The 24,630-nt window shown below is 25.9% G+C and overlaps 1 protein-coding gene across 6 annotated transcripts; it reads left to right on the forward strand.

Annotated features, from left to right (window-relative positions):
- The first annotated feature begins 159 nt into the window (after positions 1-159).
- Positions 160-24,202, forward strand: LOC114125570 (protein dopey-1 homolog). Of its 6 annotated transcripts, none has more exons than XM_050201998.1 (25): positions 160-556; positions 8,016-8,106; positions 11,406-11,592; positions 11,716-11,881; positions 11,945-12,310; positions 12,378-12,519; positions 12,586-14,097; positions 14,162-14,282; positions 14,360-14,489; positions 14,761-16,977; positions 17,065-17,248; positions 17,324-17,454; positions 17,524-17,677; positions 17,883-18,008; positions 18,070-18,324; positions 18,583-18,712; positions 18,829-19,000; positions 19,090-19,301; positions 19,364-19,516; positions 19,594-19,789; positions 19,919-19,930; positions 20,232-20,393; positions 23,087-23,254; positions 23,318-23,423; positions 23,513-24,202. In XM_050201998.1, exons 1-25 carry the CDS (start codon positions 501-503, stop codon positions 23,702-23,704), a joined length of 7,341 nt encoding a protein of 2,446 aa, XP_050057955.1. In that variant the 5' UTR covers positions 160-500; the 3' UTR covers positions 23,705-24,202. The 6 variants fall into 6 exon arrangements, with proteins under 6 accessions (XP_050057955.1, XP_050057956.1, XP_027845084.2 ...); XM_050201999.1 differs by having other exon boundaries at positions 20,235-20,393; XM_027989283.2 differs by lacking the exon at positions 20,232-20,393.
- Positions 24,203-24,630: the final 428 nt, after the last annotated feature.

A 24,630-nucleotide genomic window follows, 5' to 3' on the forward strand; every position in this document is an offset into this window, starting at 1 on the left:
TACAACTTATCATATTAGTTGTTTAAAATTTAAAAATATTCCATAACCAAGACAAATTTCCGGATAAGTTTTTGGTTGGCTACACTGAGATTTTATCTTTTTTGTCAATTTTCAGCTGATTTGTCATCAACTCAAGATGTACCACGAAAGAAGTTTACTGCTATAGTGTACAGTACTAACTACAGACTATATAGTGACAAAGTGCAATAAAGAAAATTGATATTTGTATTTTTTTGTTATTATATTTTTTAGAAACAATCGTTTAAAATTATATTTCAAACTGTTTTGTCTATTATCGTTTTAAATCGCGTGACTAGCCGATATTATTTTTGATTATGATTAATAATTATATACCGTGCATTTGAAATAGGTATATTTGAATTTGCTGAGTACAACGAAATAAATAATAGCAACAATGTAGTTATGTAATTATCAATAACAAGTTTAGAGCTTTACCAAGTCGCAATTTTTTTTACGGATTGACAAATTTTGTTGTTACCATGGGGACAATAGCTACCGAAGAGTTTGATCTCATGAAAGATTCAAAATATCGAATGTAAGTAGCTTTCTTATCTATAGTTAACTGTATTATAAGGTAGGTGTTGATTTTTTTTTTTATTATATATAATCTGGAGTGTCAATTGTATGAGTCATTTAAATTTTTACCAATGTGCACCTATCTTAATTTGTCGGGTATATGGCTGTACACAGTTATTTAAATTTTTTAATAATTTATAATTTGTGACTGATCATTTATTATAACTGCAATATTTAGAATTAACTGAAATTTGACAAAATTATTCTTAGACCAAATAATTGTTTAAAATATACTTAGTGGTCCATGAATTAAATACAGAATAAGGTATAATTTCATGTCACTTGTAATAATTTTATTTTCAATATAATATCTTAATTGCCTTTACCTATTTATTTTCTTGTTTTAATTACTTAAAGTTTAAAGCTTTAAGTAAAGTATTTAATACCTATTTATAATTTCATATGGGATGTATACTATTTACAAGGTTATTAACCAGGATTAACTTAAAAATATAACAATGCAATTTAGGTAGATGTGTTGCCAAATATTTATATTTTTAGTTGTGGAAAAAAAATATTATTTATCAAGTGTATTTTATTAATGTGAATCCATATAAATATGTTCTCATGGATCTTACAAGTTACCTATATTTTTATTTATAGTCTGATTTATAGTTGTGTATTGTTTTTATACATTTTAGTACCTAGATAATACCTTGTTAAATCTGTAATAAAATTGTGATCTACCTATATTTTACACTAACTGTTTTTTTTGAAATTAATAAGGTATTACTGACTTAAATAAATTTTAAATTCAGATTATACCATTTACTATGTTAAAACTTTTATAATGGATTTAATATTTTTGATTTGATTTAATTGTATTTATATAGCTTACCTCTACATACCTAGTACTTGTATATTATGTTTTATATTAGGTAATTTATTAAAATGTTTATCATCTATATTATTCTATAATTCACATTTAAATATGGTTTTATCTTTTAAAAGTACAAATTTAAAAATCTAATTAAGTTACAAAGTATTGTTCTGTTCAGGGGTGGGCGCCTTCAGAGTTCAGGTATTAGTATTTTAATAATTTAAGTAAAATTATGGTACTGGTTTGTTATAGCCCCGCCGCGGCGAGTGAAAACTTTATAGCCCCGCCATTCAGGTTTGTTATTGCCCTGCCATTCATATAACAACAGAATTTAATTTATATTTAGGTATGTGGTGGCCCGTGGGCGGAATGCATTGTGGGGGCCCCTTATGCATAAACAAAAAAAAATTTTTTTTTATTAAAATATCATAAAATTGTTGGGCCCCTGGGCTGCAGCCCACTCAGCCCTCCTTAACCTTAACTGGGGCAACAAAAAACGTAGAGGGACAGATAGAATTTTTTTAGACTCGTATTTGGCAGTATTTATGTGGTGATCAAAACTGAATAATAGTGATTCATTTGAAACCATTTTAAAAGATATAGCAGAATTTTGGGAATAACATAACGCATAAACATTTTTAATTATATCATTGTTTTATATTTATAATTATTCAATTTTTTTTTAATATTATATCAATATATCGTTAATAAATAAATATTTTTAATAATACCACTGTTTTATATTTATTATTATTCAATTTTTTAATTTTAATACATATATAAGTATATATATTTATACGATGTATTTATTGTTATATGAATGGCGGGGTGATAACAAACCTGAGTGGCGGGGCTATAAAGTTTTCACCTGCCACGGCGGGGCTATAACAAACCAGTACCAAAATTATTAACAATAGTGTTTAGAAAAAATTAAAAGTTATTTGAGAAAAACCATAGCTGTTACAGATCTTACCTATACTTAACCTGAACTAGTGAGGGTGCATTAATTTTCCTTAACCAGGGTGCATACTTCCCTTAGACCAGCCCTGGTTCTGTTATAATATATCTCGTAATTATTAGGTTATTTATTGAAAAAAAAAAATTTATTTGCCTTCCAATTACCTATGCTTATATAATAAAAATAAATTTGTAGATTGTCATAACTTATAACATATCTTATTTAATTTAATTTAATATAATAATTATATTTAATTTTTCTTTATCACATAAATTTAATCAATCAAGCATTAAAAATATCCTTTTTGACAAATTTTAATATTGGCCTGACCAATTAATAAATCAAATATATTAGTTATTTTTTATAGATAATGTAAATAAGTAGTAAGTTTGATTTAAAAAGTGTAAATTTTTTTCAGTATGACACTCTTACATAATCATTGCTTACAATTTTCCAATTGTAACTTCGTATTGGAACCATTTGAACAAATTTTAGAATTTTGAATGATTCCACAATCATTGATGAATTGTATGCTAGACTAATTGTTAGTTATAATGAATGTTATACTAATAAAATTAATTGTTCACATTTTGTGGCTTACAGTTATAGTTGTACTGAACTTGGCAATGAAATGTGATTAATTAAATAATATAAACATTTATCTCATTGATTCTTCTTCTACAATACAAACCTAACAAAATAAAATGTATAAATTAATATAAATCCTCCTATAAATCTACCGTATAATGTACGTATATTACAGGTAAGGCTGGATTAACATCTGTAAAAGGATATTTTTTTCAAGGCAGTATATTTTATATATTCATAATCAATGGTTTTATATGTGAAATATATAATATTTTAACAACTCCATATTGATTAGATACTAAATATTTATTGCTCTAGTATAGCTTTGATATTTAACCACATTCTGACTACAAATAAAAATAAAAATTCTCGTTTTAAGTTTTAATATTTTGAAATAAGTAATATAATAAAACATAATTAGTTATAATTATTTAACAAAAACAAACTTAAACTAGGCATTTTTTGGCATAGTATAAAAAAGTAACATTTATTTGCCTAAATTAAATTTTTAATTTTTTTTACTTAGTTTCATTACTTGATTAATACTTATATTTATTAAGACAATATTAAAACAAGTAGGACTTAATTCACATTAAATATGGTCTGATTAATCAGTTACATTAAAAATATTTTCTTGTTTACTTGTACCTATACATTTTATATTATATTTGTGTATATATTATTTATAAGTAGTATCTAATTTTATATATTTTCTGAATTGAATATATTTCAGTTTGAATAATGTATATTATTTAATTATATAAATATATAATACACAATTTATGCAAATTAATTGATGTGTCATTTTAATATAGGTATCTGATTAATTACAGACCTAATTATTATGACTAAGTTTATATAATTATAACATGGAATAGGTATCTACCAAAAAATCATTAAAAAAAAAATAAAACTTGTATAGGTGACTGAAGACATTTTTATTTACTGAAGGTATTTTAAATTGAATTAATTAATTAACTAAACTTAATTAATTAATTAAATTATAGATGGAAAACTGTTATAATTTATTGTGGGTTTATTTGAATTTAAAAAGATTATTATCATATTTAATACTTTTCAAAAAAAATAAAATAAATTTGATTTTTAATTGATATTAATATTAATATTTTTAACCTAGAGAGGGGTTTCTGGTAGAAAATTAGATCTAGTTAAAAATCAAAAGTTTTACATCATCTTTTTACCTTTTACGCGACATGCTACCTTTTGGGGGACCAACCCCATTTCACATGTCAAGGTGTCGAAGATGGTTCTTGGTTAAATTAGTGGCCTGGCTTTCTCTAGAGTCCTGACTCCATCACGCGTAATGCTCTGTGGCTACCTCGGAATCAAACCCGGGACCGGGCGCTCCTGAATATTATTTCAGCTCATGCGGCTACAGATGACCCCTTTGAAAATAAGATCTAAATAATTTTTTTGTTGGGGGGGGGGGTGAGGGGGTAAAAGTAAAAAATTTCTCAATAAATTATTAAATAATAACCATAGATACTTATCACTATATATTATTATTATTATTACTATTATTATTCAAAAATATTTTGACTTTTCTGAGCTATTTATAGACATGTGATTTTTTTGATAAATGTCAATAAATAAATTGTCATTTATTCAAGACTTGAAAATTGAATATATGGTTCCTTATGAGTTTTATTATAACTGTTTATTAATATTATAGATTTATAGGTAATAATATTTTTTATTAGTATTTGAAGTACAAATGTTAACAAAATTCATCAAAATTACAAAAATTTGCAAATAATTCTGTAGTAAACAAATATAACAATTTTTGATTTTTATAACAAAGGCTTTAAAATGTAATACAAAGTTTTTTGTTAGTAGTTCATACTAAAATCAATCATTAAGACATTTAAGCACGGTTTTTTTTTTACAGACATTTGCACAAAATTATATTTTTAATCAAAGAATAACAATTTTAGTTATTTTGTTGTGATTCAATAATATAATTTATGGGGACTTTAAATCTGTATTATATTTTATTCTCACAATAAGATTTTTAAATTCAATGTTTTGTAAAAACTACTTTAATATGTCTACTACTACTTTAAATGCCTTTAATAATGATACAAATATGTCATAAAATATGCTTAGTTGGGTGCTTAGTAATAAAGGCTGACGACTATTATTGTTCAGAATTGTTTTTTATAAATAATGAATTATCATTGAATTATTTGAATTAAACAATATTAACAATTAACTCATACATTACAATTATTTACTTAATGATAAGGTATATTTAACATTTACTGTACAGCAGAATGGTTACCTCCTTTTTATGGTTATTTGTTGTATAAATATAGAATATTATGAGGAAATGATAGGTACAAATATTTACAAATTAGATGAAACATTTTTTATATAAATATTATTATATTTAATTCTATTATTTATTTCTTAATCCAGGTAACATTAAAAGAGTGATGTATTTTTTAATGTCGTATTAGGAGTATTCCTACAATGGTGTTTTATGCATTATTTGAAATAATCTTGAATTGTGTATTAAATAACTCATGATAGTCAAATTGTTTATTTACCTATAAAATAGTATGCTTTTAATTTAAACATTTTTAACTCTATTATATGTGTTAATATTTAACCAACTGGTTTTTCATCCATTTTTAATGAATATAGTTTATCTCCTACGAGTTTTGTGGTAAACCAGTTTCAAACTTCAGTGTAAAATGTATATCAATATAATCTGTAATAACTTATATAGACGTATAGTACTAATTTTTATTTTTGGTTTCTGTTACAGAAAAAAAAATAAATTTTATAAAATAAAGTTTGCATGTTTTTCAGCAAAATTGATTTACAAATAACCAAGATTTTAATTTATTTCATAATCCTACACATTTAAATATACTATTTATATTTTTGCATTGTATTTTAATAATTTTCTTATTATAGTGTATATTTTGTAGATTTTTATATAATGTCATTTATTTAATATAATCATTTATCATGCAGTTATTTAATGCATTTTGACACTTACATGGTTTATTTCAGCATTATATTAAATACGTTTATAAAAAATAATATTAGTAGATACATAAAAATATCTAAAAAAAATAAACAACAACCTATAGTTTGTGTGTTTTTAATTTTGAGTTCATATTTTGTCAATTTTTATTTTTTATTTATTTTTTTTCATATGATTATTGTAACTTTTATTATATATTTTGTATATTTTTCACATAAATGTTAAAAAAAATAAAACAGAAAGTATCTTTGGTATTTAAAAATACTAAACTTTGAAAAGTTAGAAAATTTTACTAGAGCCTAAATAGTATAGTTTTTTTCAAATTGTATTATTATTCTTTATCAAATTAGACCTATAATATAATTGTGTTTTGGGATAAAATTAAAATGTATTAGGTACTTAGTAGGATGTTTCACTCATGTACATATAGTCTCTTACTTACTATCACATAATATAATACATTTTACCTAGTTATTTTTAATATTAAAATGGGCTTATTATCAAATATAAGTATAAGCAGACTTAACTAGAGCTCTACTTGGCCTATTTATGATTTTAATTTTTTTGAAGTTTTATTAGCATTATAAAAATGTTATTTTGATAAATTTTAAAATCCTACATGCAGCCTTTGATAATATTCTTACATTTAACACGTTGACTGCCATATGACTGCCAGAGGTTAGGTAATTCTCAAATTTTATACATTTGTAACAATGCCTATAGTTCATCATTACTACCATGCCACATGACCACCGGTGACTATAAATGAATTTGGTTTTATATTATCAACTTTTCTATGGTGTTACAATAATGCTTTAAAATAAAGACCATGGCTTTGCGGGAATCATTACATTTTTTAAAAAATTTTTTTCAAATATATAGGGTGTTTCATAAAGAACGCAGTTTTTAAAATGCTGGGTAATTTTCTGTTGTTAGGTCGGTGGAACTATTCTTATAATTTCTGTCATTTTTGTTTGTTGAGGATTTTATTGATTGTGTTTAATGATAGAAATTTTGTTTATTTGTCGTCATGGAGCGGTATACAATTTAATTCGTTAATTAGGTTTTAACGAATCAACATCCTGTTGATTTTGTGAAAAAAAATCATCTTTAGTAATGAAGCACATTTCCAGTTTAGTGGATATGTCAATGAACAAAATTGTCAAATTTGGGGAAATGAGAACTCTCAGGTGAGCATGGAAAACAAATGCATCCATAGCGAGTAACCGTTTGGAGTGGCTTTTGGGCTGGTGGAGTGATAACAGAGTCACTGCGTGTTGGGTGATAAGAGGGGGTCTTGCACGATATTGTATTTCACGCTTAAACCATAAGTCATAGTGAAATAATGTGTACCATTCATAATGTATTTCTTATAAAATAAAATTGATTTATAGCAAAATTAAAAACTACGTTCTTTATGAAACACCCTGTATAGTATATAAAAATTTAGAAGACATTGAAAAATATGTCTGGTATATAACAAATACCTATTGTATGACCGCTGGTGGTCGTTTGGCAGTCAACATGTTAATAATAATTAAATATTGTTCAACAAACCAATTTACTTTAGTATTAAAAATAATAATACAAAATAGATTATTTTGAACATAAGTTCAGAATTTGCTATGTTATACGATTATACAATTTTTGGAATGATTAATATTTTACAATCAACAAAAATATTTTGAATCAATACTTTTGTGAACATTATATAGAAATAATTCAGCCTTGGATATTTTTTTTTCTATATAATTACTGAATGGATGATGTCAATCCAATTGAATAGCCTTATAATATTGTTATTCATAGTTTTTCACTTAGTATTATTATGTTTAGAATAATATTTTAGTAAAACTGTTTAAGTGTTGTCTGTATACAACACCAATTCCAAGGCTGAACTAATAATTATTTTCATTATTACAATTGTTCTTAAACTGAAACTAATAACATTAATAAAATAGTTTATAATTTGGGCATATTACCTATTTAATGATTTATAATATACTGATTTAAATAGATTTATTTTTATTTTTCAGGTATGTTAATGCTGTTGATAAAGCATTGAAGAGTTTTGAATACACTAGTGAATGGGCAGATTTAATATCAGCATTAGGAAAATTAAACAAGGTAAAAATATTAAATTATTAAACACATCTTATAATAGATTATGTTATAAATGTACTTAATTATAATAATAATTATGTTGAAACTGATGTTTATCATATATTTATAATATTAGTTATCCAGAATTTTATTGGTACAATTATTTACATTATATACAGGTCATAATAATATGGTGCTTTACAATGTTTGTTTTTTAATAATTTTTATTATACATTTCTAAAATAAAGTAGAACTTAGTTCAGATTAATTCAGATTCATTGTTATATGATTAACTGGTGATTTTTTAAAAACCTACTTAATGACTTAAAAAATTTTGTTTTGATAACAAATTCTAAGAAATTAAAATTAATTAATTACATAATAGTATAGTAGTTAGAAGTTCAAAAGGGGTCAAGTTAATTTACCTTAATTCATTAATTAGTATAAAAATGTAATGTATAATTTTTTTTTTATCTATGCTCTCAATATTCAAGTTAAAAACATTTTAAGCAATAAATATAGTATCACAGGGGCGGCCAAATGGTCAATCGTAGACAATTTCGTCATGATCATCAAAAGTCGATCATGTTAGAATTTATTTTTAGGATCAAGTGTATGAAAATTAACCGAAAAATTACAATTATTATATTATTTTTAGTAATTAGTTATTAGTTTATAATGCTTGTTGTATGTTGGTATACACTTTATGCAAGTATGTTTCTTAATAATTATAGTTAATCAATAATAAAAAAAAAACTATATTATATTTATACTACATGCAGATACATCGGTACATGTATATGTCTTGTTTTTACTGAATATAGTTGACATAAGAATGTCAATGTTGATTAGGTATTAATTAGATATGACGAGAAAAGGATTAAACTATAAATATAATATATATTTTTTTTTTAAGTTTTACATAGCAACCGGTTGCTATAAACAATCTCCGTCTAGATTGGTAACATTCTTAGTGTCGCACAAATTAACAGAATGACCCCCAGTCATAAGACATAATACATGTCAACAATTTTCTATAGAAGTAGATCCTCAATGGTGAAGTATATTTTTAGAAGATCGTGATCAAAAAAAAGTTTGGTCACCCCTGGTATATCATTTGTCTCAAAAGGAGTTGTAGAGATCTAAAATAACAAAATTATTATAGGTTAATTTTGTTCTGGGACTTAAGGAAAAGTTACTATAAATGGAATTATGTGCCTTCTAGACTACTAAAGTCTTACTATATAATTACTATACTAAAGAGTCACCATTCATATTTATTATTATTATTATTTAGAGTTGTTTAATTATTATAATATTAACTATTATTTAGCTTAGAAAAATGTTTTAATTTAAAAAAAGTAGTTCTTATATTTAATAAAAATCTAAAATAGCTAGTTTATGTAAATATTTTTAAATTTGAATTATTAATATTTTTATTGATAATATTTCAATAAGTTTTAAAAGAGGCCATTTAAGATCTTCTCTGCTTCCACTACGCCTCACTACTCCTATCTATCCAATGCTAACTTACTTCTCTCTATTTTTGATTCCTAAGAGCTTCGGATAGGGAACTTCCTAGTGGAAGTTTTATTCTTTGTTTTTACATATGTACTGGGATGTCTGACTTTTTAGAGCATTCTCATATATCAGTTTCATTAAACAATTCTCTTGGTCCATCCTTTGTTTGTATTCATTGTTTTTGGTATTCTTTTAGAACACTGCCTCTATTGATGCCCACACTTCATATGCATATAAATATACAATGCAATAGGCTTGACCTGGTCTTTGTATAGGCTAATTTTTGTTCTATTTGATAGAACAGGGGTGGCCAAACTTTTTTTGGTCACGATCTACTAAAAATGTACTTCACCTTTGAGGATCGACTTCCATATAAATTTTTTTTTATTATTAAATAACTATAATTATTAAGAAACATATAGGGCGAGTGGCTCTAAAAATAAATTCTAACACAATCGACTTTGAAATTGTCCAAGATCGACTGTTTGGCCGCCCCTGTGATAGAAGTTATAACTTGCACAGTGGTACTAGTAAGAAATAGCACTTATTTCTAGCTGTTATTCTACGGTTGATTTCCTGATGGCTATTTATCCTGTATAGTTAAGGTTTAATATAACAAGATTATTGTTCAACATTACATAATATCCATATTGCAATTTATGCTTTTTGAGTTAGCATTATTCAAGTTAAATACATTTTTCACTATTACTTATTTATGTTTTATAAAACTATTTTACTAGTATTTATGGTTGAGTCTTGTAATATTATTATTATATTAATATTTTAGTATAATATTAAATTTATTATGCAATAATATTATGTTATATTGTACAGTATTTTATTGATAATACTTAATCACATTCATATAGAAAACTCATAAACAGTAAAAATTATAAATTAGCATTTTGATAAACTAGGATTTTCCTTAATTTTTTGTTATTTTAACTATAAAACAATATATTTTTATTCTTATTCCATACTTATATTAAGTCTGTTAAATAAATTAAATTTTGTCTTAATATTTTTTAATAGTCATATTCTAATCAATTACACGATTTTATTCAACTATAGTTTACTTTACTATAGTTTACTTTTTATACTACACATAATATATTTTGTATTTGGTAAAAAAAAAAAAAACTGCCAAAGATAATCATACTTACTAATCCCTGATTTGATGGGGATATTTTTAGATATTGCATTTGGTGCCACACCTAACCAGAAATCAATAATAATATTGTTTATTTAAAAGAATTAGGCTATAGCTATGTGTTATTTTATTGACTATTGACATTAAAATAGTAAAATAGTGTTACATATGTTTTGAATTTCTGGGTAAATATTTATTTTTTACAAATAATAAAATCATATTTTCATTTAATAGTTATTTCTAAAGTCATGATAAAGTTAAAGGTCAATATTAGAAATATAATTTTTTTAGCTATAAAAAATCAATTAAGTAATTTAAATAAATGTATTTTTACCAAAAAAATTTGAAATGCTGTTATTATTATTATTATTTATTAATCTTTGCTGGCTCTATGATTGTTAGTTGTGGGATTTTTTTTTTGTTATGATAATGTACGTTACATTAGGTTTCTTAAATACGTATTCTTGTAAGATATGGCTTGGTTGCTAAAAACTCAGGTAGTTATCAATCTTAACAGAGCACCATTCAGTGACTGTGACCAAGTAATCTGTACACCACACCTTGCCCCCTTTTTATTGATAAACAACATAATACATGTATGTATATTTACTTACTAAGGATTATTTATGTTCTATATTTTATTATTGTATAGGTGCTACTAAGTTATACAAGATATCCAGTAATACCACGAGGTATAAAAATCAGTAAACGTCTAGCACAATGTATGCACCATGCCCTTCCTTCTGGGGTTCATTTGAAAGCTCTTGAAACATATGACATTATATTCAAGTGTATGGGAACTAATCGTTTAAGCCAAGACCTCTTTATTTATAGTGCAGGTTTGTTAAAAAAAAAAAAATAACACAGAATAAGTAAATAAATATTAAGTTATTATTAACAATTATATTTTTGTAATTTTATGATATTTTGGTATAATAATTTATAATACAAATGTTCTTTAGGTTTATTTCCTGTAATGGGTTATGCTGCAATGAATGTTAGACCAGATCTTTTAAATATTTATGAGAATCATTTTGTACCCTTAGGAGAGAGATTAATACCAGGATTAAATGGTTTTTTAAGCGGAGTATTACTTGGCTTGGAAGAAGGTTCTGATTTTTTTGACAGGTAAATCTTTTTAAATAAAATTAAAAATTAAAATATATAACTTTATAATGTATTTTATTCTAGGACAAATCGTTTATTAGATAATGTATGTGCTGGTGTTGGTGCTCCAATATTTTTTAGTCACCTATGGGAATGCTTAGCTAATAATTTAGCAGTTCGACTTCCTGCCATTTTATATATATTGTCTCGATTTGATCGAAAACTATTGATAGAAAATCAAAGTCACATAATGGGTACTAACATTGATACAATGGTTACTGCAATATGTGCATGTGTACAAGATTCTATGGTTTTGGTTCAAAGAAGTGGTTTAGATTTATTACAAGTTGGATTCCCAATGCATAGCACACAACTATCCAAAAGTGATATGATTCGTCTTATAACAGCATCTTTAGTAACTATACTCCGCAGAGATATGTCATTGAATAGGTATTACATTTTGATATATTTATAATATAGAATCTATATAGGCTATATGAGTTAAATTCATTTTTAGGCGTTTGTATGCTTGGCTGCTTGGTAATGAAGTTAATTTAACTTTATTAAGTTCAGATCATCCTTTAGTAAAATTAAGAAAAGCAAGAGAACTAACTACAGTAAAATACTTTGAAATATATTCTAGAGATTTACTCGTGCAGGTATTATTTTTTTAAATGGTTTTACTTATAATTTTAAATTAATAATTAATAATGATTTTGTTTTAGGCTATAAAAATTAAACTTCATGAAGCGACTGGTTGTAAGCCACATGATTTGCGCCCATATAGACTTCTTGTATCTTTATTAGATAAAACTGAAATTGGTCCTGTAATTCTAGATGATATTTTATATGAAGTTTTTAGACTTCTTTATTTATGTTGTCAAAAAGACAACAAAATTGATAAATCATCTGAATTAATAAAATCAGCAAATTTATTATTTAGTTCCTTGGAGCCTAAATATTTATGGGAATATACAGGTATTATGTTTTCTAATGCATGTCAATCTCTAACCAGAATAGATTCATGCGAAGATGCATCTAATATTGTTAAATCAGTTGGCAGTGGTGATTTAAGTCTTATTGAAATATGCTCTTTGACAGATTTTCTGTTAGATGCTATATCATTTGAAACTTTTACTGAAACTCCTAGTGAACATTTACTTGAATTATTTATTCATATTGCAAGTACATTAACAGATAATTGTGATATGTTAACTTCAGATCAAGCAAGCACATCATTAATGTTGTTCTTAAAAATACTGTCTAAAGTTCAACCAACATTAATACCACAGACAGATTTAGGATACAGCTCATTGGATCAAACTACTGAGCTGCCAAAAAAAGCCACTGAGCCCGGAAAAATTGTCCAATTAAACGTGGATACACCTAAAATAAGTGGTATAAAAAGAGCTCAGTCTCCAAAACTTAGAACTATATCTGACACATCAAGTGTTCAATCTGATTCGACAATTATAGCAGATAACCCGTCAATTGATTTACATTCAGATACAACTAGTGGAGTATTTGATGGAGATTCTTTGAATTCAGCTATTTTGATGCAAAATTGTAACCAGAAAGAACAACATAGTATTTATAAATCTTGTATTAAACAGTATGAAAAGTTTTTTGTAACCTTTGTTTATGGTGTACGAGCAAACATTGGTGAAACCAAAGGATTATCAGTTTTGATGGATGCCTTAAAAGTAAAATCACCACAAGCAACTGCTGAGGATCGAGCAAGAAATTTAGAAGAACTTTTAAAAACTGTGCTTAATTCACAAAAACAAACATTTGATGAAAATTATGAATATGAAGGTACTGATGAAATATCTCCTTTGACCATCCTCAACAATAAACGCAGTGCTGGGCTTGAATGGACAAAACCGGTTATGTTAGCTTGTAGAGTATTAGTAGACATATCAACATTTCAAGCAGTTCCATTGTCTGACTCAGTGGCATCATTAGTATCTTCAATTGATATAAAAGACTTAAATAATGATGTTCTACCAGAATGGTTAAAATTAATTATTGTATGTTGTTGTTGGTTGGGAAATACTGCTCCTTCTTTACAGCTTGTTACTATTGGAACTTTAGTGGATATAGTTGCACTCTGCCGAAGCTCACAATTGCATTGTAAATCTAACGAATCAAGGAATGGTGTTGTATCACTAGTTCTCTTACCACTTTTGAAACCTTTTCAATTATATTATATTGAATACCACACAAATGTTTTTCATGTGAGTTTTCTTTCATTTGTTATATTAATGAACGTTATTATAAAAATTTATTATATTTTTTTAGGTTATTGCACATTGGCTTTGGTTTCATTTGGCTAATCCATTGTATCAAGTACGCTGTGTTGAACTCCTATATTTATTACAGAGCTCTTTACATTCTAGTGATATCGTAGAAAATTGTATTGGTATGTGAAATATGTTTAAATTATAAAAACATAATATATATTTATAATTTATCTTCAATGATTTTATTATATTATAGGAGAAGAATTAACATCAAGAAAAGCATCTGAATTCCATAAGTTAAATGCATTTAGAAAATTTTCACTATTATGGCATGTAGGCCGAGAACTTGCCGCAAATTCTCAAAATGTGGGAGACATGTTTTACAAGTAATTCATTAATATTCTATTATTATTATTTCTATATTTCAATTATCAATGGATTAATATTTTATGAATTAGTTTCTAATAGTAAAAAATATTAATTTTATTTAGTAAATATATTTTTATTACATTAGAAATCTTTTATTGCCTTAAGTCAAAACATTTAATTTTAAACAAAATATGTTGATAATTTTCATCAGGCTAATTTATATTTGTTTATTTTAAAATGTTTGATTGTTATTTGATAGTTATTGATATTTTTTATTTTTATTTTTAGGTCCATGCTGAAAACATTAGATAATCTAGAACTTGGAGAAAGAAATGCAATAAAAGTTGAAGCAGAAGGATGGCTTTTACACTCTTTATTAAGAGGTGATATTGGCCGATTAATAGATCCTCTTATACTATTACTTCTTGATCCATGTACATCAAGATTAAGTGTTCTCCATGCCAAAGTTAGTCCTACACAAAATAATGATTTACATGATTATTCCGAAACATCTTTAAATGATCCATCTGCCAAAATTTATGCTATTAGTTCAGTTGATGGAAATGTAATGTATCATGTAGCAGACAAATGCAAACAAGCACCAAAAATTGCCCCAAGTCGCAGTAAACGCGTGTTTGCTATTACAACATTGGCTGAACAAGATTCTTCAAACCTTTTTAGTCGTTATGTTACTGTAAAAAAATGTCAAATGATGACTCGATATGAACCATCATTAGCAGAAATGTCAGAATCTCATCATAAAAACATGTCTTTGCTTCAAAATATTTCTGTTTTTGTCAATCCATTTTCTGTTGATCCTAACGTTACTAACAATAATGAATTTGATGAAGATTATTCTGAAGAAAAGAAAGAGAGTTCTCAATACTCCATGGATATGTTGAATAAAATTAAACGGTTTAAATCAAATGTACAAAACACAGTTCGTCGTTCACCTAAGAGAAAACCAGAAAGTAAACATATTCAAAAATCAGTACAAAGAACTGGATCCTATTCATCCCTTGATTCTATAAAAACTAATCCAGTTATGAATTCTACTACAATGATGTCATCAATTGATTTATTGCACTTATCATCCATATCAGACACAATATTTGCTCGAGTTACTGATGGTGAGACATACCGTAACAATATACGAACATCTGCTTCTGCAACTGATATGAATGGCCATTTCACCGAAAATGATACAGATTTAGTTCGTAGTTATTCATTTTGTGGAAATGAACAAATCAAAATTGATGCAGATGAATCAACACCTGCTGATGAATATTTTGATCCTTCAAAATCTGAAGAAACATCTGTTGTACGAGAAGTTCTCAATAGTGTATTAGATGCTGTAGTAGATGAAACAGTTGTGCCTTTAAATGATGAAGAAGATGATGATGATTTAACTGAAGTGTCTGAATCAATTAAAGAAGATATTTCTATGGCTCCTCCTGAGTATAATATTGATGGTAACGTAAGAAATATACACTCCCATCTACTGTTATATTGTGGAGTATATGATGTCCAACGAACATTGTATGCTTTCTGTACGTTAACAAATATGTTAAAAACAAATGCTCGTGCTCTGTTATGTGCTGCTGCTACTACTTCTGTTCCTGTAAAATCTCAGATACTAAAATTACTTTCTAGACATAGAAAATCAATGTTTGGTAGAGGATTTCATGGCGAAATTGATATGACTGGAATTCCTTATAATCGAGGCAGTAGCATGTATTTAGAATTACTAATATCAATATGTCTTTATTATATACGGAGTTACTATCCTAATTTAGGGCAATCTAAAATTACACAAGAAGATATTGCTGGTAACCGTCAAGTACAAATGTCCAGTGTAGAACTGTTGAGCCTTATCTGTTGGGAATTAAGTGGTATTGTAAGAGATAGTGGACGAGGTTTAGCATGTTATTTAGCTGAATTACTCGCAAGATGCAAAGCACAAAAAGTTGCATTGCACTGTTTATTAAGTAGTGTACTTGAAAATTCTGGTCCTGAATGTAAAGCTACCAGTTTCACTGCAGAAATATTGTCATTTAATAATCATGATCCAACAGATCAGGGATCTGTTGAAGGTAGAATGAATCGCGAGTCTGAAGCATTCCAAGCTTTATTATTAAGGCTATTGCTATCACTAATCATATTAGAACATGAAGTGGATAATAGCCGTCATCGTGGTAATAATGTGATGACTGATTCCTATGCAGATTTAGCTGCTGATAATGTAGAAGGCACTGATGTACGTTACTTATCTGGCAGACCAATTCCGTTGCAACCAATGTTTGTTACTGCCTTAGTTGCAGCCTTACATCCATCTGCTCGAATGAGACATTCCCATATTAACTGGACATCACTTGTCACGTCTTCATTACCATATCTTGGACCTGCTTTAGTGAATGTTGTCTCAGTGACTGTACGGCAATTGTGTGCAAATATTGAAACTTTAGCAGAAGTGTATGCTGATAACACCAAAAATGTTAATTTGAGGTAATCATTTTTTTTGTTAATACATTGACTAATTCCTTTTTTTATTTTTTATTATATAACTAATAACTATAAAATTATGTGTTTTAGGTTACCAGCAGATTATGCTATAACACAATTGGAAGCTCTTACTGTCTTATGTCATTTTTGCCTCCTTGACACTGGTCAACCATTTAACCATCCTTTAGATCATAATTCTATGACAAATTCAAATACTCCAGCTCAGTTATTTAATAATCTTGTTCATGTCTTTATTCCATCTCCTCTTTTAGCTGTGAGTAATACGTCATTGTATATTATTATTTAGTATTTTATATTTATGAATGTTGTTTTCATTTTTATTATTCAGCTCCAAGATCAATCATCTAATGATGAAACTGAACCACAGTTAGGAGCAAGAAGATCTTTATTAGCAATTTTACCAAGAATTGTAGCTAGTGTTTCATTGTTGTGGAAAGCACTTTGTACTGGAAAACAAAGGTATATCTGCCATGTTTTAGTATTGTTATTACTTATTCATTGTATAATGTCTAATTTAATTCATTTTAGTGAAAATAATGTTGCTGGATGTCCAAGGTTAGTTAAAGGCCAACTTTTAGATTTATTAAGTCCTATAGCAGAATACCATGGCAATAGTTTTCTAACAGCATTTTCAATTGTATGGAAAGAAAGACGATCACGTGCATCTGTTTTATCATCAACTGTAAGACCATATTATATTAATTAAAAAAAAAAAACGTTAATCATTATTTTATTAGTTAATTACCATTTGTATTCATTGTTTTAATTATAATATTGATGTACTTATATTTAAGTTTAATGATAACATTATCAGTTGATGTGTTTGTGGTGTAATTAATATATTAGAAACACATGAAAACTATAATGCTATATTAATTTTTTTTTAGATTGTCCCTGAAGCCACAGAAATGCAACAAGTTTTAGTACAACTATTGAGTTCAATTAAGTCTATGCCATTAGATTCATTAATACAAACTATTCATCAAGTTGTAAAACAACCATCATTAAGTCAAGTAATCTCATTTTTGACTGACTTATGTATAGTTTTTATTAATATTTATATAATGTTTATAGGCTGGCCAACAAGATACTCAAATTAGTATTGAAGTGAGTGTACTGGAATTATTTGTTCATTATGTACAGCTTGCTCCTGGTCATTATTTAGCAGAAACATGGCAATCACTTCTAGGATTACTTAAAGAAGGAATAACATTATCACCTCCTTCACAGTTTATGTTATTATCAGTATTAAGTCAATTTGTACATAGAGCTCCTGCACCACTAGCTGATCGTAAGGATCAAAAAGATCTCCAAGATATTACTGCTAAGGTAAATTAAAAAGTACAGTAAATTTTAAACTGTTTGAAGAGAATTCATTAAGAACATAATATAATACTATAATTATAGTATTAGTGGTGTATAATATAATTCAGACAATTTTTTAAAAATAATTTAAAGTTTGAATGCTGCAATAAAAATTGAATCATTTAATTTTAGAATGCTATATATATATATATATATATTAATGAAACACATTGAATAAAATTTAATTCATGATGAATTATCTTCTTTTATCATTGTTTTTAGATGGTTGAAAGCTGTTCTCAAATAGCAGGAGCTTGTTTGGAACAGAGTTCATGGTTAAGAAGAAATGTTTCTGTAAGAGAAGATGAATTATCTGCAGCGAATTCTATTACTGAAAAAGATATAGAAAAAGGTAAAAATTAATAATTAATTATTCATTGGTTTTTATTCTTTATAAGTTTATAGTTGAATTATTTATACAGTTTTTAAATGTATAATTAAATATTATATTATATAATGTTTTTTTAGTTGGAAGCGGCAGTGGAAGTAATGCTCAGTACAGTATACCAGCGCAAAATGTGCTAGCCCAACTTCTTGCACCCTTGTTAGACATAACATTTGGTAATCAAGAAAAAGAAAGAGTATGTACAATACTCACAATGATAATGTATAACGTAACGCCTTATTTGAAAAACCATACGTAAGTGTCTATTATCCAATTAGATTTAAAATAATTAATTAAAACAATATTTTTAATTTTTAATTTATATTTTGTATTTATAAATGTAGTAATAAAAATATGCCAAGTTTTCATGCGTGTTCTCAAATTTTGGCCAGCATCAGCACGTATCAATATACACGAAAAGCTTGGAAGAAAGATGCAATGGAACTTTTACTTGATCCAACGCTATTTCAAATGGAAGATCGCAGTATTCAGTATTGGAAAATTATAATTGATAATTTAATGTCTCAAGATACAACTACATTTAGAGATTTTATGGGTATATTTTTATTTAATTAGTAGCTAGTATTATTTATTTTTCATGTGTATTTATATTTCTAGGCCGAATTAATATGAACCAAGCAAACACCTTAAATTTATTTTCAAATAGAGAACAAGAATGCGAACAGAGGGCCCAATTATTAAAAAGACTTGCGTTTGTTTTGTTATGTAGTGAGAAAGATCAATTTCATAAACATGTTCCTGAAATTCAAGGTTAAATTTAAAAAAAAAAAAATTCATCTATTCAAGAGATTATGTTTTATAATTTTTTTTTATTATTTATGAAATAGAAAGATTAGTCGACACTCTTCGTATGCCTCAATCAGGGCCCGGTATTCATGCTCAAGTGTTTCTATGCTTCAGGGTTTTACTCTTACGTATGTCTGGTCACCACATAACTTCTATGTGGCCAATAATAGTTAGTGAAATGGTTCAAGTTATGATTCATATTGAACACAACTTAAGTACAGATTCAGAAGAATTCAGGTATGTAATAATATCATTAATATTAAGTATTATTTGATGGTAAAAACTGTAATCTTTACTTTTTCTACTAAACAAAAATATTGATTTTCTGGGGCGTGTGGCTGATCTTCCATTTTTGGCTTATGGCAGGCGAAATACCAGGTATGTTTTATATATGCTTGTTGCCAGTTTGTTGTGTGCTTTTAACATTTTTGTATATTAACATAGTTCTAATAATTATTTTGAAATCTATTACCAAGGTTAAGTCAATGTCGCTGCTTGAAGGTGTCTTGGGTTAAATCTTTAACTGATATTCTTCTTTATTTCTCATTTTTAGTAAAAGTATTGAAAATAAAATAAAAACTAATAATGCTAATGATTAAAAAAAAAATTAATCAGTGTTTCTTTTTTTCCATTCTTCCAAAATATTTCCAATTCTTTATTTCCTTACTCATTATTATAGTAGTGAAGAAATTAATATGGCTGATACCACTCTTAAATCAAATTCATCTTCAAGAAGAAGAAAAAAATGGAATCACCGAAACAAGTATAGCTTGCAACCTGAGAAACAGAGTTCATCCAACTCTAGAAAATCTACTGTCATTGCCAACCATACAATTGAAAAGTAAGTTCTAATAGTGAACAAAACATCAATTGGGGAAAAAGAACACTTTTTAGTTTTTATGTGCATACTCAGCAACAATATCTATAGGTTATATTTGTAATGAAAAAAAGAAAACCTCATTTGAAAATTTTTTTTAATTGCCTTTAACAATATCTAATATTGACTTGACCTTGATCAATAATTTTAGTTTGGTGTGTGGAAGTATGCAATTTTTTTAGCTATATTAATTGCCTGTAGAATTATTTAATATATTTGAATTTATTTTTAAATAATTGGAGTAAAAAAAATCAAACAATTTTAATACTGCATTTTAGAATAGTTAGTAGGTTAGAAATTATACCTTATAATTTAATATTTAATAATTTATTTGGTAATTATTAATTATAAATGAGTATTTAAACAATACGTTTATGAGTAATACACTCTTATTAGTGATAATGTTTATAGTTTTATATTTCATAAATAAATATAAATGTATAATAGAATTTATTTAAGTTTCATCTCCAACTAACAAAATTGTTTTTAATATTATTTATTCATCAAATAACGAGTGAATCATTTTTAAGATTTAATTCAACTAAACCAGTTTATTCCAATCTTTTATAATCATGATCCTAAAATGTTTAATTTGACCTATTGTGACCTTTAAAAAAATCATAATAATTAAAATATATATAAAAAAAAAAAAAAATAGAAATCATACATACAGTTATATCAATATAATGTTATTCGTAACAATTTACGACATTTGTTATGAATCTTTTTTATTATTAAATTGTATGTGAATTATGCGTTTGCAATCCACTATGAAAACCGTGACCTATGATTGGGAACTGCTAAAACTGCTAAACTAAACAATAGAAATCTCCAAAAGTCATATTAATTGTATTTTTTTTGTATATTTATAGTAATTTAAAATCATATAAACAAATTTGAATATTTTATAAATTAGTCTTAATTAAAATTAAATTATGATATAAAAAAAAATATTAAGTATAGTTATTAATTAATAAGTAATTAATAAGTCCATTTTAAATTTAATCATTATCAAAAGAAGAGGTGTTTACATGTATTTCAAATTGTATTATTAGCTAATAAGAAATATTATATAAATTTATGCTTTTGGTTATAGCAGTTAGCTTAATGCATGATAAAAACTATTTCATACAGCTTAATTGGTTTTTTTTTTTATCAAAAGTAGAAGCATGAATATAAGTATTACTAATTAGTTATTAAAGTTCATAATAATTAAATTCATACACCATACATATTTCTTATATTTATTAAACTTATATTATTTAAGCATCCAAAGCTTACCTTGAAATAAGAATGAAATCTTTCCTTGACTCTACTTAAACAAATAATATGTTCTAAAATTAAAATCATTAATGTTTTACATAATAAATATAAAAATAGTTCTGGTGATATAAATCTAGTTGTATTATAAGTATAAATTTTGGATACCTACTAACAAATTTATTTTAAGTATCAAGAATTGTTTTTTGTTCAAAGAAACTGCTATTATTTAAATTTTTGAAATAAACCCAAATTATCAGTATTTTATTATAATTAAATTTATAATTTTTAATCAATTTTTTTTATTTTGTATTCATTTATATTTTTTATTGTTAAAAATTAAAATATTTTCATTTTGGCTTTTATAATTTATATCACGTTTTTAGTCTTTGTATAAAATGTTTGTATCCACATACATTTTAAAATAATACTTATGTTTTAATGGGGCTTTTAACTAATAAATTATAAAGGCTTTAAATTATAATAGATAAGTTGAATAGTTTAATATATTCCTATAATGCAAACAAGGTAAACATGATTGTTGTAGTGTTATTTAATTTTCATAATATTAAAGTTCAAAAAATTATTAAATTAGAATAATATAATTTAAACATGGTATTTAAGCACAAATTATATCAACTACAAATTAATAAAATAAACACGAATAAAAAAAAATATTTTAAAATAAATTAAAAAAAAACTTGTGCTACTTAAAATTTAAAATTACTGTTCTAAATTAATTTACTTTACATAATGCTTAAAAAATACTATTCATGTCTATTAATATACAATGTACTTTATCTAACATATTCACTGCATGTCATACATTGGAGAGTATGTACTGACTAATTTGATGATTGGATAATAATAAACTGAAAAGGATGTATCAATATATGTTTGTCAATTACAGTTATCACAAAAATATTACTTTACTATAGTTTTTTTTTTTTACTTTATTTTAACAGAAAACAAACTGTTCCCTCAGTGGTGAATTTTATTTTTTTGCATTTATTTTGTTTCATTTTTAGGGTATATTTTTTATATTATATTACATTTTTATGTGTTTATCAAAATATGTTTCATATACACTAAAATAAAATATATATCGTTATATAGTATAAATGTTAAAGTTGTACATTAATAAATTAACATCATTAAATTGCAATCCAATATGTAATTTTTGTACACATTTACACTTGATTTTAATAAAGTTTTAAATAATTTACTAGAAAAAAAAAATTACAATACTAAAACCACTTTGATTAAATTCAAATGTGTGTGCCCCTTACTTTACTGCTCCCTTGGTAACTGCCCATTTTGCCGACCTCTAGTTACAGCGCTGTCAAATAGTAATTTTTGTAACAATTCATTTAATTACCATGTTTTATGAATTTCAGTTCACATATACGACTACTTTCGGGACTTGATTGGACATGGGTAGTTAACAGCAATAATGGTCTTCATGCTAGCAGTAATCCACAATGGTTGCAACTTCAACTAGCCGCAGTTAAACTTCTTAGTGTTGCCATTCAACTTCCTGCAGATATTCTACCTCAATTTCAAATGTAAATTTAATTCATGTTATTTGATTACAAACTGTGTGCCTTAAATACAAACATTTTTTGTAGGTACAAGTGGGCTTTTGTTGGACGACCTGAACTATCCCAAAACGAACAGAACCCAGTAGAATTTGTTCCTCATGTTTTAAGGATAGCAAAAATTATGGATTCAAAAGTAATTTTACTATACTAAATATAACATGGATGTAGTATTCAATTATAAAAATATTGATGTTTAATAATTGTATTAAATTATGTTTTTAGTATGGAAGTCCAATAGAAACGTACCCAGATACCTTGTTGCCAACTGGTTCAACAGCTCGCTCATTGCAAGACCTTCATCCATTTTTTTCTGCTCTAAGCACTGGTGAGCCACACCCATCCCTAAACAGTTCCATTAGTCAACTAGAGCAAGAGCTTGAGTTGGATTTCCTAGAGCCGATACCGTCCAGATAGGCTGATATTAGTACGCCTGAATTCACCGTACCTACGACAAGCTGTGATGTTGTACATGTATATAAAATTAAATTATTATAAAAAAATTAATATTGTTATTTTTGCAATGATCGTTTAAATGTGAAAAAATATTATTATTATTATTATATTATTATTATTATTATTGTGGTTTTTCTGATTGTTAAAGTTTTGTTTCTTTTTTTTATTTAAGTTTGGTGATACGATCATTCCGTTCTAATTAGTAAGAGAACACACATTTTAAACTGCAAACTCCTAACATTGTAATTTTCTTTTTACAACTACTTAAGTATATTTATTGTAGCAAAAAAAAAAACCACTTGCTTTAAGCACATAAAATATTAACTTATTAAATTCTATGTTACCTGTTATCGTTGTTAAGTTTGTCGTATTATAGGACCTCGTGAAATATTGTAATGATGCAATATGATATTATTAAGTTGGTATAAATAATTAATATTCTAATTTAATATCATTCAATAGTCTTATTCTTCATAAATAGGCTTAATTTTATTTGTCATGTACATTGTAAAAGTAATTTTATTATTTAACTACAAATCCATGGATCCATGGTATTCCCTAAGACACCTTAGTTTTGACATTAATCAGTTAAATTTCATTATAAAAATTGTAAAATGGAGATTTTCTAGTACAATTTCATTCATAATTTTCTTTTTCCTATCTTTTAGAAAAATTGATAATTTTTTTATAGTATTAAAAAAATTGACATATTAAAAAGTATATAAATATTTTTTTATTTTTATTTTTTATTTATTTTATGTTTTAAATGTTCCAATTATTCCTTTTTCTTAAATTTTGTCTTAATATTACTATTTAGAAAACTATTACCATGTGGACTGTTAATTGATCATGTCGTGTTATTACATCTATAATCTATTTGTATGATG

Source organism: Aphis gossypii, chromosome 2 (genome assembly GCF_020184175.1).
Source record: "Aphis gossypii isolate Hap1 chromosome 2, ASM2018417v2, whole genome shotgun sequence".
In the NCBI taxonomy this organism is placed as follows: Eukaryota; Metazoa; Arthropoda; class Insecta; order Hemiptera; family Aphididae; genus Aphis; species Aphis gossypii.